General features: G+C 42.4%; 1 protein-coding gene across 3 annotated transcripts in view; it reads left to right on the forward strand.

Annotated features, from left to right (window-relative positions):
* Window positions 1–12852, forward strand: part of DOCK2 (dedicator of cytokinesis 2) — a 452311-nt gene that overhangs the window by 19156 nt on the left and 420303 nt on the right. For all 3 annotated transcript variants that reach the window (XM_055555142.1, XM_055555143.1, XM_055555144.1), the window contains exons 2-3: window positions 510–593; window positions 12733–12773. In XM_055555142.1, the coding sequence (XP_055411117.1) occupies window positions 510–593; window positions 12733–12773 (125 nt within the window). The remainder of the gene's footprint in view (window positions 1–509; window positions 594–12732; window positions 12774–12852) is intronic.

Genomic DNA, 12852 nt, shown 5'->3' on the forward strand with positions numbered 1-12852 from the left:
CTGGTATTTTAGGCTGCTGTCACCAGGGGTGGAGTAACAGGAGCAGCAAGTAGCCCATGATAGCAGCTGAAAATAGAGATGTTAGATACTGATTTTCCTGTCACTTCTTAACCTAATGACTTTGGCCAAATTGTTTAACCTCTCAGCACCTCCATTTCCTCATGTGCAAAATGGGATCATAGTTTACACCTCACAGGATTGCTGTGAGAATGGAACAAGGGGATGGCAGAGCATGGGACCGTGGAAAGTCAAGCACGGGAGATGACATAAGCACCCTTCCTATCACCAGGCTGGGGCGCAGAGCCTGGCAAGGGAGGGGCTGTGTTTGACTAATGAGCAGAGGCCTTTGGGAGCCAGACTGGGCCTGCACTCCTGTGGCAAGAGGTGGTTTGTACGCTGGTTTTGTTCAGCCCATGAGGTCTTCATGGGCATCAGATAAAGTCAAGAAAGGAAGGCGCAGAGATTCTTGGTATCCAGAGGTCTCACTGGTCCTGTCTTTCATTTCACAGCCATATACAACTTCCAAGGGAGCGGGACCTCCCAACTCTCCCTGCAGATTGGCGATGTGGTACGAATACAGGAGACCTGTGGAGGTGAGTCACTGGCCCAGGTGATCCTGGGAAGCCAGGAGCTTGGCTAAAGGTGTTGGGACACCCCCAGGACATAGCCAGCCGCTCCGGTTTTCTGTTGGAACTTGCAACTCTGCGTGGTCTGTTTAAATACATTGTGCTGATATTAGTCTTTCAAATTTACTAAAGATAGTGTTTTGTTATTGTAGGAATGTATACTGAGAAGCAAAGTCCTGACTGTGTGGTTTGACATTTGTTGTGCTTTTTGCTGTGCCATGGAGCTGTTGGGGGACTGTGACACCTTCTGGATACACTTGTTTATTAGTTTTAACACCATTATAAAGAAATGAGCATTATCAGGGTTTTGAAAGGTCTGGAAAATTATAACCCTGATTCAGGAGGACTATGGTGCCCAGCTGCTTGGTTTGGGTCAGGGAGCAGTGTTCACTCCCTTCTTCCAGCTGGGAGCCCTGTCTTGGGCAAGGTAGCATCTCTTTCTTCCCACAGAGGTACTGTCTCTCGTGAAGCCAAGTGTCTGTTGGGCTGTAACCACAGTATCACGGTGGTGTTATTGGTGGTAGTGGGTACTTCGTAAACTTTGCACTAAGGTTAATGGCCTTGGACTCATGAGGCAGACCATTAGAAATCAATGTATCAACTGTGTCACTATAAGATTGACATAGGGACCATGGCATGAGTGTGAGAGTTGAATGAACTTACGAATATGATAGCTATATTCAGGCAGGCTCTCCTGGTCCTCACTGCTCAGCTGGACCATGGTGGATCTCCCCAGACCCTGCACCACGTGGGCCTGCCTATAATCCTGCTGTGTGGAGGGTGTACCGTGTGTCCTTCTGTGTCCAGGCGGAGCAAAGAGAAGGAAGGGCAGAGTGGGCTACATCCCTGTTTCCCAGCTAATCCCTTAGGTTAGGCTGTCCCATGCTGGGGTGGGGGTGAAGGGTGGGCACCAAGCAGGTGTGCTTCTGTTAACGAGGCCCCCTCAAGTGGAAACAGAGGGTCAGAGGAAAGGAGGCTGCCTACAGAACTGGCCAGCTACGGGTTCTCACCTCATAGGTGGAACTGTACTATTCCCATTACATGTTAGGCTAGTTACTCCTCATAGCAACCCATAGGACAGGTAGCATCTTCAGCCCAAGATTAGCTGTACGCGATTAGCAAGGTAACCCTGCATATTTGTGTCGGGGTGCATGTACTCTTGCACACGTGCATGTGCACACACACACATACACACACAAACCAAAATAAGCAAACAAACAGAACTTTTTTTGGAGGGAGAAAGAGTTTGATATGTCAAAGCAACTTTACAGGAGTCATTGTGGGGGAAATGAGAATTTTGTTCACCTTCCTAGCATGTACTCTTTGGTACTATTGTTATTTTAGATATTATGAACTTTTCAGTGTTCAGGCCTCTAAAGTTCCCAGTCTGATTCCATTTTACATGCAGATTGAGTAGGACTGGGGGAGATGGGTGGAGATCTGATTACAAACACCCTTCCCCTTTCCCACAGCACAACCCTATGTTTTACAAATGCATTTCTGCTTAGTGGCAGATGAGCAAACTCTAAGTCAATCTACCAAGGGCAAGGAGTAAAAGTAAAGGCAGCAGGCAAAATGACTCCTCTCAGTGTCACTTCTGTGCTACTGAGTGCTAATCCTGAGAAACAGGCAGAGACCTTAGCTTTGCAGGTGAGGGAGCAAGGCTCAGGGAAGAGAAATGATTCACCCAGCATCACATCGCGAGTCAGGGGCTGTTCTCTCCACTCCTGTCAAGACGAGCTCCCTTTCCTCCATCGCCTGCCTTCCAAGAAGTGAAACAGCCTCAGAATGTTTTCTACATCCTACATTTTGAAATTTAGATGAGTGTGTTTCTCTTGTGTTCATGTAGTTTTCCTGGAGAAAGTGCTTCAGGGCAGTAAATTGACCACACAGTTTGCACATAATCAGAGCGTTTCTTTACTTTTGCCTGGCCTGGAGCTTGATGGTCAAAAAGGCTGCACTTTCTGACTCAACCCACCTTTGTTTTGGGGATTAATCTCCTTGCTCCTAAACTTTTGAGTTTTGGTTTCTCATTAAAACTTTGATTGATCAGCCTTATTTTAATGTGTCTTTTTAATAAGCAGCCACAGTAATTTTCTAGAAAGATCTGGGCATGTTAAGTTAGCAAATGATTGCCAGTTCATGAATACTTTGAAAATACAGTATTTGGAAGTCTGTTAGATTGATTCCAGATATCTGAGAATTGGTATGAAAATGATTAGGATTTAGCATGAGTGCACTGATATCCATAAGGAGTTTTCAAACTGGAATTAATAGGATCCCATGAGTCCCTGAGGGCCTTAGATGGCGAAGGGCTTGGAGATCAAGCCTGGTCTTGTCTTTTTTTGCAGATGGGGAGTTCTGCTTTTGATTCCAATTGAAAACTGTTCCTCTCTGCAAATATATATAAAAAAAGTGAAAACCACAGTGTTAGTCAAAAATTAGTCAAAATGACTCAGTAGAAAATATATGGGTGTGCCCATGTAACCCGCTTATAGAAACCTTACTCAAAAAATAAAATCCAGCCAATTGAGAGAGGAATCAAAATGTTAAAATATAGGAATTGAAAAGCTGCAATAGGAGGAAATACTGGCAAGCATTGAGTCCAAGTGAATTGATTAATCAAAATTAGTATCAAAAGAAATACTATTTATGACTGTCAAAAAGAATGTCATTGTTAGAAAACTGTAAAATGTAACTGCCCCCCCACAACAAAAAAAAACTAATAAAATTGAGAAGTTTAGAGGGGAATGGAATAGAATAAAAATAATCTTGAAGAGTCAAAGCGTATTTCTCTAGATATCACAATGATTCATTCTAGGTGATAGAAATGTGAATATTTTTATTTTGTATATTTCAGTAATTTTTAAATCTCCCTTCTCCTCCAAAAAAAGAAAAGAAGTAGAAAAAGTATGGACTTTAATTTTTTTTTATTTGTCATGTAATTTTTATTTTTATTTTTTATTTATTTTTTTTTTTACTTTACAATATTGTATTGGTTTTGCCATACATCAACATGAATCTGCCACGGGTGTACACGTATTCCCCATCCTGAACCCCCCTCCCACCTCCCTCCCCATACCATCCCTCTGGGTCATCCCAATGCACCAGCCCCAAGCGTCCTGTATCCTGCATCGAACCTGGACTGGCGATTCATTTCTTGTATGATATTATACATGTTTTAATGCCATTCTCCCAAATCATTCCCCCCTCCCCCTCCCACAGAGTCCAAAAGACCGTTCTATACATCTGTGTCTCTTTTGCTGTCTCGAATATGGGGTTGTCGTTACCATCTTTCTAAATTCCATATATATGCATTAGTATACTGTATTGGTGTTTTTCTTTCTGGCTTACTTCACTCTGTATAATAGGCTCCAGTTTCATCTATCTCATTAGAACTGATTCAAATGTATTCTTTCTAATGGCTGAGTAATACTCCATTGTGTATATGTACCTCAGCTTTCTTATCCATTCATCTGCTGATGGACATCTAGGTTGCTTCCATGTCCTGGCTATTATAAACAGTGCTGCGATGAACACTGGGGTACACGTGTCTCTTTCAATTCTGGTTTCCTTGGTGTGTATGCCCAGCAGTGGGATTGCTGGGTCGTATAGCAGTTCTGTTTCCAGTTTTTTAAGGAATCTCCACACTGTTCTCCATAGTGGCTGTACTAGTTTACATTCCCACCAACAGTGTAAGAGGGTTCCCTTTTCTCCACACCCTCTCCAGCATTTATTGCTTGTAGACTTTTGGATAGCAGCCATTCTGACTGGCGTGAAATGGAACCTCATTGTGGTTTTGATTTGCATTTCTCTGATAATGAGTGATGTTGAGCATCTTTTCTTGTGTTTGTTAGCCATCTGTATGTCTTCTTTGGAGAAATGTCCATTTAGTTCTTTGGCCCATTTTTTGATTGGGTTGTTTATTTTTCTGGAATTGAGCTGCAGGAGTTGCTTGTATATTCTCGAGATTAGTTGTTTGTCAGTTGCTTCATTTGCTATTATTTTCTCCCATTCTGAAGGCTGTCTTTTCACCTTGGACTTTAATTTTTTTTAATTGAAGTACAGTTGTTTTACAATGTTGCGTTAATTTCTGCTGTGTAACAAAGTGAATCGGCCATAGGTTTACAGCTGTCCCTTCGCTCCTGAACCTCCCTCCCACCTGCTGCAGTCCCACTCTTCTCGGTCATCACAGGGCACTGAGCTGAGCCCCCTGTGCTGTGCAGCAGCTTCCCACTAGCGGTCTGTTTCACACACAGTAGGGTGTACATGTCAGTGCCACTCTTCCAGATCACCCCACGCTCTCCTTCCTCGCTCTGTGTCTAGAAAAATGGTACAGATGAACCTACTTGCAGGGCAGGCATAGAGATGCAAACATAGAGAAAGCATGGACTTTTGAATCAAAAAGTTATTCTCTGCTTCTTTTATTTGCTAGCTGAGTGATCTTAGGGAGGTAGACCTCAGTTTTCTCAACCTGCAAAATGGAGTATCATCACCTTGCTCCTGGATTTGCTATGAGGATAAAATAAGAAAAGTGGAGAAGCTGTCTAGCCCCATGCTTGGCTTCTAGGTGCTTTGTGTTGGATTCCATCTCTCCCTCCAACCCTCATTATACAGAATTAAACTGAGATTGACAGGTGTATATGTATCTTAGGAATTTGGCTCCAGGAACCCAGAAGCTGGCCCTCTGATGTCCTTTTCACCTGTGTACTGAACTTATGCAGTCAGATGAATGGAGGAAACAAAATCTGAGCTGAAACCTTAGGCATGAATGAACTTCCTTTCACTAGAACACTAACATTTTTAGTATTTCCTTTTAGATAATATTTTTTTGTGATTAAAAACTCAAACATTTCAGAAGGGCACCCATTGCTGAGCCTTAGACATCCTAATGCTTATTTCTTTGTCCACATTGCATCTTTCAGGCTGCCTTTTCTACCCAGAGGCAGCATAAACATTCTACGTCCTGCTCTCAGATGTGGAAAACACATGTAAGTGTTTACTGAGCAGTCAGAACTCCTCATGGGGGAATAAACATAAATACAGAGTGTTATTTTTCTCCCATTACTTCCTTCAGTTATATTTGGTTGACATCTTTATTGATATTTAACAACATCTCAGAAGACTCCAATACCATGTCCAGTTTAATTTTCTTCTCCTCCTTCCCTTTCCCCAGCTTAAACAAGGCTGAGGGCAGAAGGGATTTGGGGTGCTCTCTTTGCAATTTTTTGTCTTTTTGAACAAACAAACCCAAAGGTCAGCCAGTCCTCTGCATGAATAGCCATGTAGCTGGAGAACAAGAAGCCAGATGCCCCCATTGTCTCTGAATGAATCTTCTGGATGGCACCCCTATGCTTGGACTTGGTTTTGGGGTAAGAGCCATACCATGCACCCACCTGGAAGGCAACAACGGCCACCTCTGAAAAACACCCCCTACCTCCTGATTGCTTACACTGTGGTGGGGGATGTTCCTTGGGGGTAGCCCAGCTTACTGAGACTCTTGTTTTAAAAAATATCTTATTACTTAATATTAAACTAATTACCTTAATTAGTTTTTGGCTATTTCGGGTGTTGGTTGCAGCCTGAGGAATCGTTGTGGTGCGCAGCTCGGTGGTCGCAGCGTGTGGGATCCCAGCTACTCGAACAGGGATCAAACCCTCATACTCTGCCTGGAAGGAAGGTTCTCAACCACTGGGCCACCTAGACTCTCTTTATAAGCCCTTCAGACGGAATGTCTTCTTCGTACTCAGTTATTTGCTACCTGACTCTTCTTTTCCAGAACACCAGGGAAGGTTCCCTTCCATTTCCTGATCCACACACTTGCCCAGGCCACGGGAGCTCAGTCTTAGTGGTGAAGATAATGGGGTGTCTAGACAGGGTTTCCAAGGAACTTTTTAATTTCACTTACCAGTAAAATGGAACGAGGGGGATGGATGAGGAGGAAGTTGACATAGCTTAACCTCCTTAAGGTAAGACCTGGCTCTTATGTCAGTGTTTTTTAAAATATGGGACTACGCTGTACATACTATTCTGAGATTTGCTCTTCTCACTTAAAAATATTTCTTTCTAAGGTGGCACATGTGTCAGCTTGGCCTTGGTTCAGCTGCAAAGAGCTCTGCGTGAAGGGTTGGGAATCTCCCACCTACAGAGTGAGGTGCGCCCAGAGCCATGCAGCAGTTTCTCTTGAGACAACTCCACTGAGAGTGATCCTGACCCATCCGGGTCCTTTGTTTTTAGGGTACAAAGGGGGCATTATAAGGACTTAAGATGGTATTTTCAAAAGTGCCACTTTGCAGGGAGATGGTCCTTCCTTTGGGTCTGCTCTAGAGACAGGTTGGTGTTAAAAGGGGCTCTGTTTTCTGAAGTAAGGCTGTCCCATTGAGGGGAGTTTATAAGTTTTATTCCCTTTTGATTGTGGGTAAGGCTAAAACATCAATAAACTTGCATTATGTTGAATTTGAAGAATGTGTCATTTACTTTGTTGTTATGGAAATAAGTTGAAATGTCACTGAAAACAAACAAACAATATTCAAAATCTGTAGGTTCTGGAAGTAAAACGGAAAATATGCCTAAGTTTCTCTGATTGATGATGATGATGATTATGGATTTTTTAAAGACAGAATGGCATTTACTAATTTTTTAACACCATATGCAAGGCACTGTACAAACTGAATTTCTTATCTAATTTACGCCTATGAGACAAACACTATTATTGCTCACATTTTACAAATAAGAAAACTGAGGCTTAGAGAAATGCACTAACCTGTCAAAGATCACTCAGAAGTTGGGTATACCTGTGGCGGATTCATTTCGATGTTTGGCAAAACTAATACAATATTGTAAAGTTTAAAAAATTTTTAAAAAAAATTTAAAAAAAAGAGATCAATGAAAGCATTAACTGGTTTCTAAATAGTTAAAATATATGAAAGTATTTTGTACTATAGTTTACATTTTAAAATCAATTTTTTTATAATAAAAAAAGCCAGTTCTTCCATTTCTCCCACTCCACATTCTAGCTCTGACAACCACCAATCCATTTTTTGTATCTTCTTTTTTTCAGATTGCACATATAAGAGGGAGTAGTATTTGTCTCTTACTGTCTGACTTTGCTTCACTAACATAATGCCTTGGTGGTCCATGCATGTTTTCCCAAATGATGAGATTTCATTCTCTATATTGCTTAATGACATTTCATGGTATGTATATGTATGTATACATGTACCATATTTTATATGTGTGTATATATCGCATTTTCTTACTGATTCATCCACTGATGGACACTTAGGTTGTTTCTATATCTTGGCTATTTTGAATAATTCTGCAGTGAATATGGGAGTGCATATATCTTTTTAAATTAGTGTTTTTATTTTCTTTGGATAAATATCCCAAAGTGGAATTGCTGGATTATATGGTAGCTTCATTTTTAATTTTTGGGGAATCTACATATTGTTTTCCATGGTGGCTGCACCGGTTTACTTTTTACCAACAGTTCATGCAGGTTCCCTTTTTCTGCATCCTCACCAACATTTGTCATTTCTTGTCTTTTTGATGATAGACATTCTCACAGGGTGAGGTGATACATAATTGTAGTTTTGCATTTCCCTGATGACTAGTGATGTTGGGCTTCTTTTCGTGTATTTGCCATCTGTAGGTCTTCTTTGACAAAAAAGTCTATTCAGATTTTCTGCCCATTCTTTAATCAATCTGTTTGTTTGTTTTTGTTACTGAGTTTTATAGTATTATATGTTTTGGATATTAACCTTTTATCAGATATAAAATTTGCAAATACTTTCAAAAAAAAAAAGAAGTTGCAGATCTTCATTCATATTCAGGCTTTCATTTCAGAGCTCATGCTCTTAAGCACTGATGGATAGTAGGTTCTGTTATATTCTTCTTAACGTTAGTAGGTATTTAAATCAAACTGGAAAGTGAAATACACTGAGACACTCACTATGCAAATAAAGAAATGTTAACATTTTGTGTGTTCAGTTCATATATGTTTTAAAGAAATAAACATTTTAGATCATTGAGATCCCCTGCTTACCCTCCCTGTTGCATTCTTATCTTTTTGTCCATTCCTCAGGCGGTGCTCCTCCTGAAATTGGTATGTTTTCTTCCAGTCTAAGATGCTGTACCTTTATCAGATGTGTTTACCTTCATAATTCTGTTTTAAAAACAGTTTTGCAACTAACACGTACCACATAGAGTGGTAGGTGTTAGTTCCCTCATTTGACAGGTGAAAATAATGAAGTTTAAGTAACATGACCAAAGATCATGTTGCCGTCAGATGGCAGAGAGAGGACTGGATTTCTATTAAATAGGATGTGGATTCTTTTTTGATGTGCTGGGATATTTTTAATCTCTCCTCCTTCTTCCCTTCCCCACACAACTCCTGGGTCACTGGAGAATTTAGGTACATTTCATTTTGATATTTGGGCTTTGGGAAAGGAGGACAGTTGGAGTTTATCATTTTCCATAAGAATGGTAAAAAAAAAAAAAAAACGAAGCTCCCTTTTCTCATCTTTCCCAGGATGTACTTTCTGAGTTTTCTATTTTTAAAAAGTTCTTGTCTCATGGACAGGGTTAGACAAAAAAGCCTTCCCTGTTACTTAACTGAAGGTGCATTAAGCCAGGGGATAAGGCCTGGGATATGGGCAGTGCTCTGTTACCCAGAGCCTGGTTTTGATCAGAGTGCCTGGCGTCATGGATTTTGCTGTGCCTGTCAACTATTGCTGTCTGTCCTGTCAGGTCTCGGAGTACAGCCAGATATAGCTGCTGCTGCTGCTGCTGCTGCTACGTCGCTTCAGTCATGTCCGACTCTATGCGACCCCATAGATGGCAGCCCACCAGGCTCCCCTGTCCCTGGGATTCTCCAGGCAAGAACACTGGAGTGGGTTGCCATTTCCTTCTCCAATGCATGAAAGTGAAAAGTGAAAGTGAAGTCGCTCAGTCGTGTCTGACTCTTAGCAACCCCATGGACTGCAGCCCACCAGGCTCCTCCATCCATGGGATTTTCCAGGCAAGAGTACTGGGGTGGGGTGCCACTGCCTTCTCCCAGATATAGCTGACTGGTGACCAGATTCGGGAGCATACATCAGAGGTCACAGAGGTCACTGATTCAGCAGAGTTGGGACTCTCAGAAAAAGTCCTAAGAACAGATCTGATGAAGCTGATGCTTCATCCTCATGTAGCAAGTGGAGATGGTGGTAAGCCCGTTTCATCCAAGATCACTGGGGATTTATTTCTGAAGGCACCTAGGCCAGTGCCATGTACAGAATAGAGCACAGTCAGTGTTTCTTTAACTTAAATCTGGGAGTCCGAATGTGGATGCTGAGGGTAAGCATCAATCAATTTCTTGCTCAGGAGTGAGTTGAAGTTCTGAGAATCAGGATTCCTACAAGGGATGGCAAGTCACTGGTTATCAAGGGTGAGGGAGGGTGGTGGTGCTAGAATAAGAAGTCCAGGGACCCCGAGGGTGGCCCGGTTGTGCAGAGGCCGATGTGAGCAGCTGCCAGTCCCTTGACCGTCTTCCCAGGGAGTCTGGTAGCCTCGGCAGCCACTGCAGCCAGGAGAACGTCGACTGTGTGTGTCTAAGAGAACGCCATCTGTGCTTGTGCTCATCACGTGGGGGGCAACGTGGCGGAACCGCTTTGGAGCCACACAGACTTGCCCTTGAACCCTGGCATGTGATTTGGCCCAGCATCTCCACTGATTTGAGTCTCAGTTTCTTCAACTACAGAATGGGAATAATCATGCTTAACTCACAGTGTGATATGAGAATTAAATGAGAGAAAACACGCACAACATGTAGTGTACAGCTTTGTGTGCATTTAGCGATCAATACATGGTCGCTGTCAATAGTAATCGGAGAAAGCAGTGGCACCCCACTCCAGTACTCTTGCCTGGAAAATCCCATGAACGGGGGAGCCTGGTAGGCTGCAGTCTATGGGGTTGTGAAGAGTCAGACACGACTGAGCGACTTCACTTTCACTTTTCACTTTCATGCATTGGAGAAGGAAATGGCAACCCAGTCCAGTGTTCTTGCCTGGAGAATCCCAGGGATGGGGGAGCCTGGTGGGCTGCCGTCTATGGGGTCACATAGAGTTGGACACGACTGAAGCGACTTAGCAGCAGCAGCAGTCAATAGTAATGCTACAGAGAAGTTGGTTGAATGGGAAAAAACTGCAAATAAAGGAGACTGTTCTAGTGTAGTACTATGGAAGGTCATCTCCAGAGTCGGATGCTTGGATTTAAATCATTTAGGTGCATCACTCACTAGCTGTATGACCATGAGCAAGTTCTTCATCTCTTTGTGCCTCTCTATTTTCATTTGCAGAGTTGAGGCAATAATAATACCTACTTTATAGAATCAATCTATAATGTGAAAAAACAAAACAAAAAGCTTCACCAGAATTCTTGGCACACAGCAAGCACTATTAATATAAGCACTAATTTTAACAGTTAATTATTACCAGTACTTATGGGGAAATGATTAGAGTGTAAAACTAGAATCTGGTTCTTTATGAAGCAGACAGTGTTCCACCACGGGAAGTACTTAGTGGGGATGTAGTTTTGGGGATTCAGATGTTGGTAGGGTGGTAGTATTAGGCCCCCACCATGCTCCTTCCTCCACTAGACAAGAAGCACAGTGTGATGGCTACTTATTAGCTGTGTGACTGGGCTAGTTACTTAACTTCTCTGTGCCTCAGGTGGGCCACTCTTATGTAAAATGGGACCATTGCATTTCCCACCTTATAGGGTTGCTGTGAAGATTAGAAGGCTTCATATATGAAGGATACTTAGAATGGTGTGTGTGTGTGGCACGTGTGTATGTGTGTGCATATGTGCGTGCACACTCAGTCGCTTCAGTCATGTCCAGCTCTTTGCAACACAATGGACTGTAGCCTGCCAGGCTCCTCTGTCCCTGGAATTCTCTAGGCAAGAATATTGGAGTGGGTTGTCATGCCCTTCTCTAGGAGATCTTCTCAATCTAGGGTTCCAACTCATGTCTCCTGCTTTACAGGTGGATTCTTTACCACTGAGCCACTGGGGAAGCCCACTTAGAATGATACTTCATTCCAAACCTGAGATTCTTTCTCTCCAATGTCCATTCCTTCCATTCTCTCTCCTTCCTCTACCTTTTTGTCTCCTAAAATAGGAACCACTTTGGGCCCCTGTTGCTTTAGAACTTTCTTTAGCTGGCTTATGACTATGAGGGGTGACTTTGCATTTTAAATGTTTGTTTTGGAACTCACACTTATGTCTGTTGAGAACATATTTCGACAGCAATCTGTCAGCCCAGTAATGAGGATTTGCTAATGAGCCTCCCGGCAGACGCTTTTTATTTACAGAGATAACAAATGCCACTACTTGGCTGTGCTTGAATCATTTCAAAGGCGAGTAGACTCATTATAGTCATCAATACTTGCTATTCCAAGGCTCATTCTGTCTGAGGACTGTGTATATAATTTGGATTTCTGTTAATTGAATCATTCTTGATATTCCTTCAAAGGGAAGAATCTTTTAAAACTCCTGTCCTGTCACGCATCCCTGAACCTATCTGTTTTGTAATGACTAACTTCTGCAGATCACGTGTTAGACACAATTTGCTGCTGTTAAAACTGTGGGCATTATTTCAGAATGTTTGCCGAACTCCTCAGACATTCTCAGCCTTTCTGTGTTCCTAAGGCAGAGGTTGAAAACATGTGTATGGACACAGGAAGGATGCACGCAGGTGATGGAAAGAAGAGAGGGGCTGGGTAGAGGCTGGTGAGTTGGAGATGCCTCCTTTTGTCTGATAAGACCAGCTGCCCCTCGCCAGTAGCCAACTGCAGCCATCGGGGAGCACTGGCCTCCTGTTTTTTTTTTTTTTTAAATGATTAAATTTGCATTTTTATGTGAAATCCCTGTATTTTTGGTCACTTTTGGAGATGTTGGCAACTCATTCAATAGAATGAGTTGAATCCTAGGGCTTTGATCTAGACCTGAGGTCTAAAACACTTTGCAGTTTCTTTGCTGGTGAAAAACAAACAGCAACAACAATAAACCCCAGCAAGGGACTTGTAAGAATAGATGAAAGACCTGTTTCTTTGTTTTCTCTTTGCAGACTGGTATAGGGGATACCTTGTAAAGCACAAAATGTTACAGGTGAGGACAATTTTGGTTTTATTTGGGGCAGTATTGGTGTCTGTGCGTGACCCTGCCAGTCCCCTGGGCGATTATTTCC

This window comes from Bubalus kerabau, chromosome 18, assembly GCF_029407905.1.
Source record: "Bubalus kerabau isolate K-KA32 ecotype Philippines breed swamp buffalo chromosome 18, PCC_UOA_SB_1v2, whole genome shotgun sequence".
NCBI lineage: Eukaryota > Metazoa > Chordata > Mammalia > Artiodactyla > Bovidae > Bubalus > Bubalus kerabau.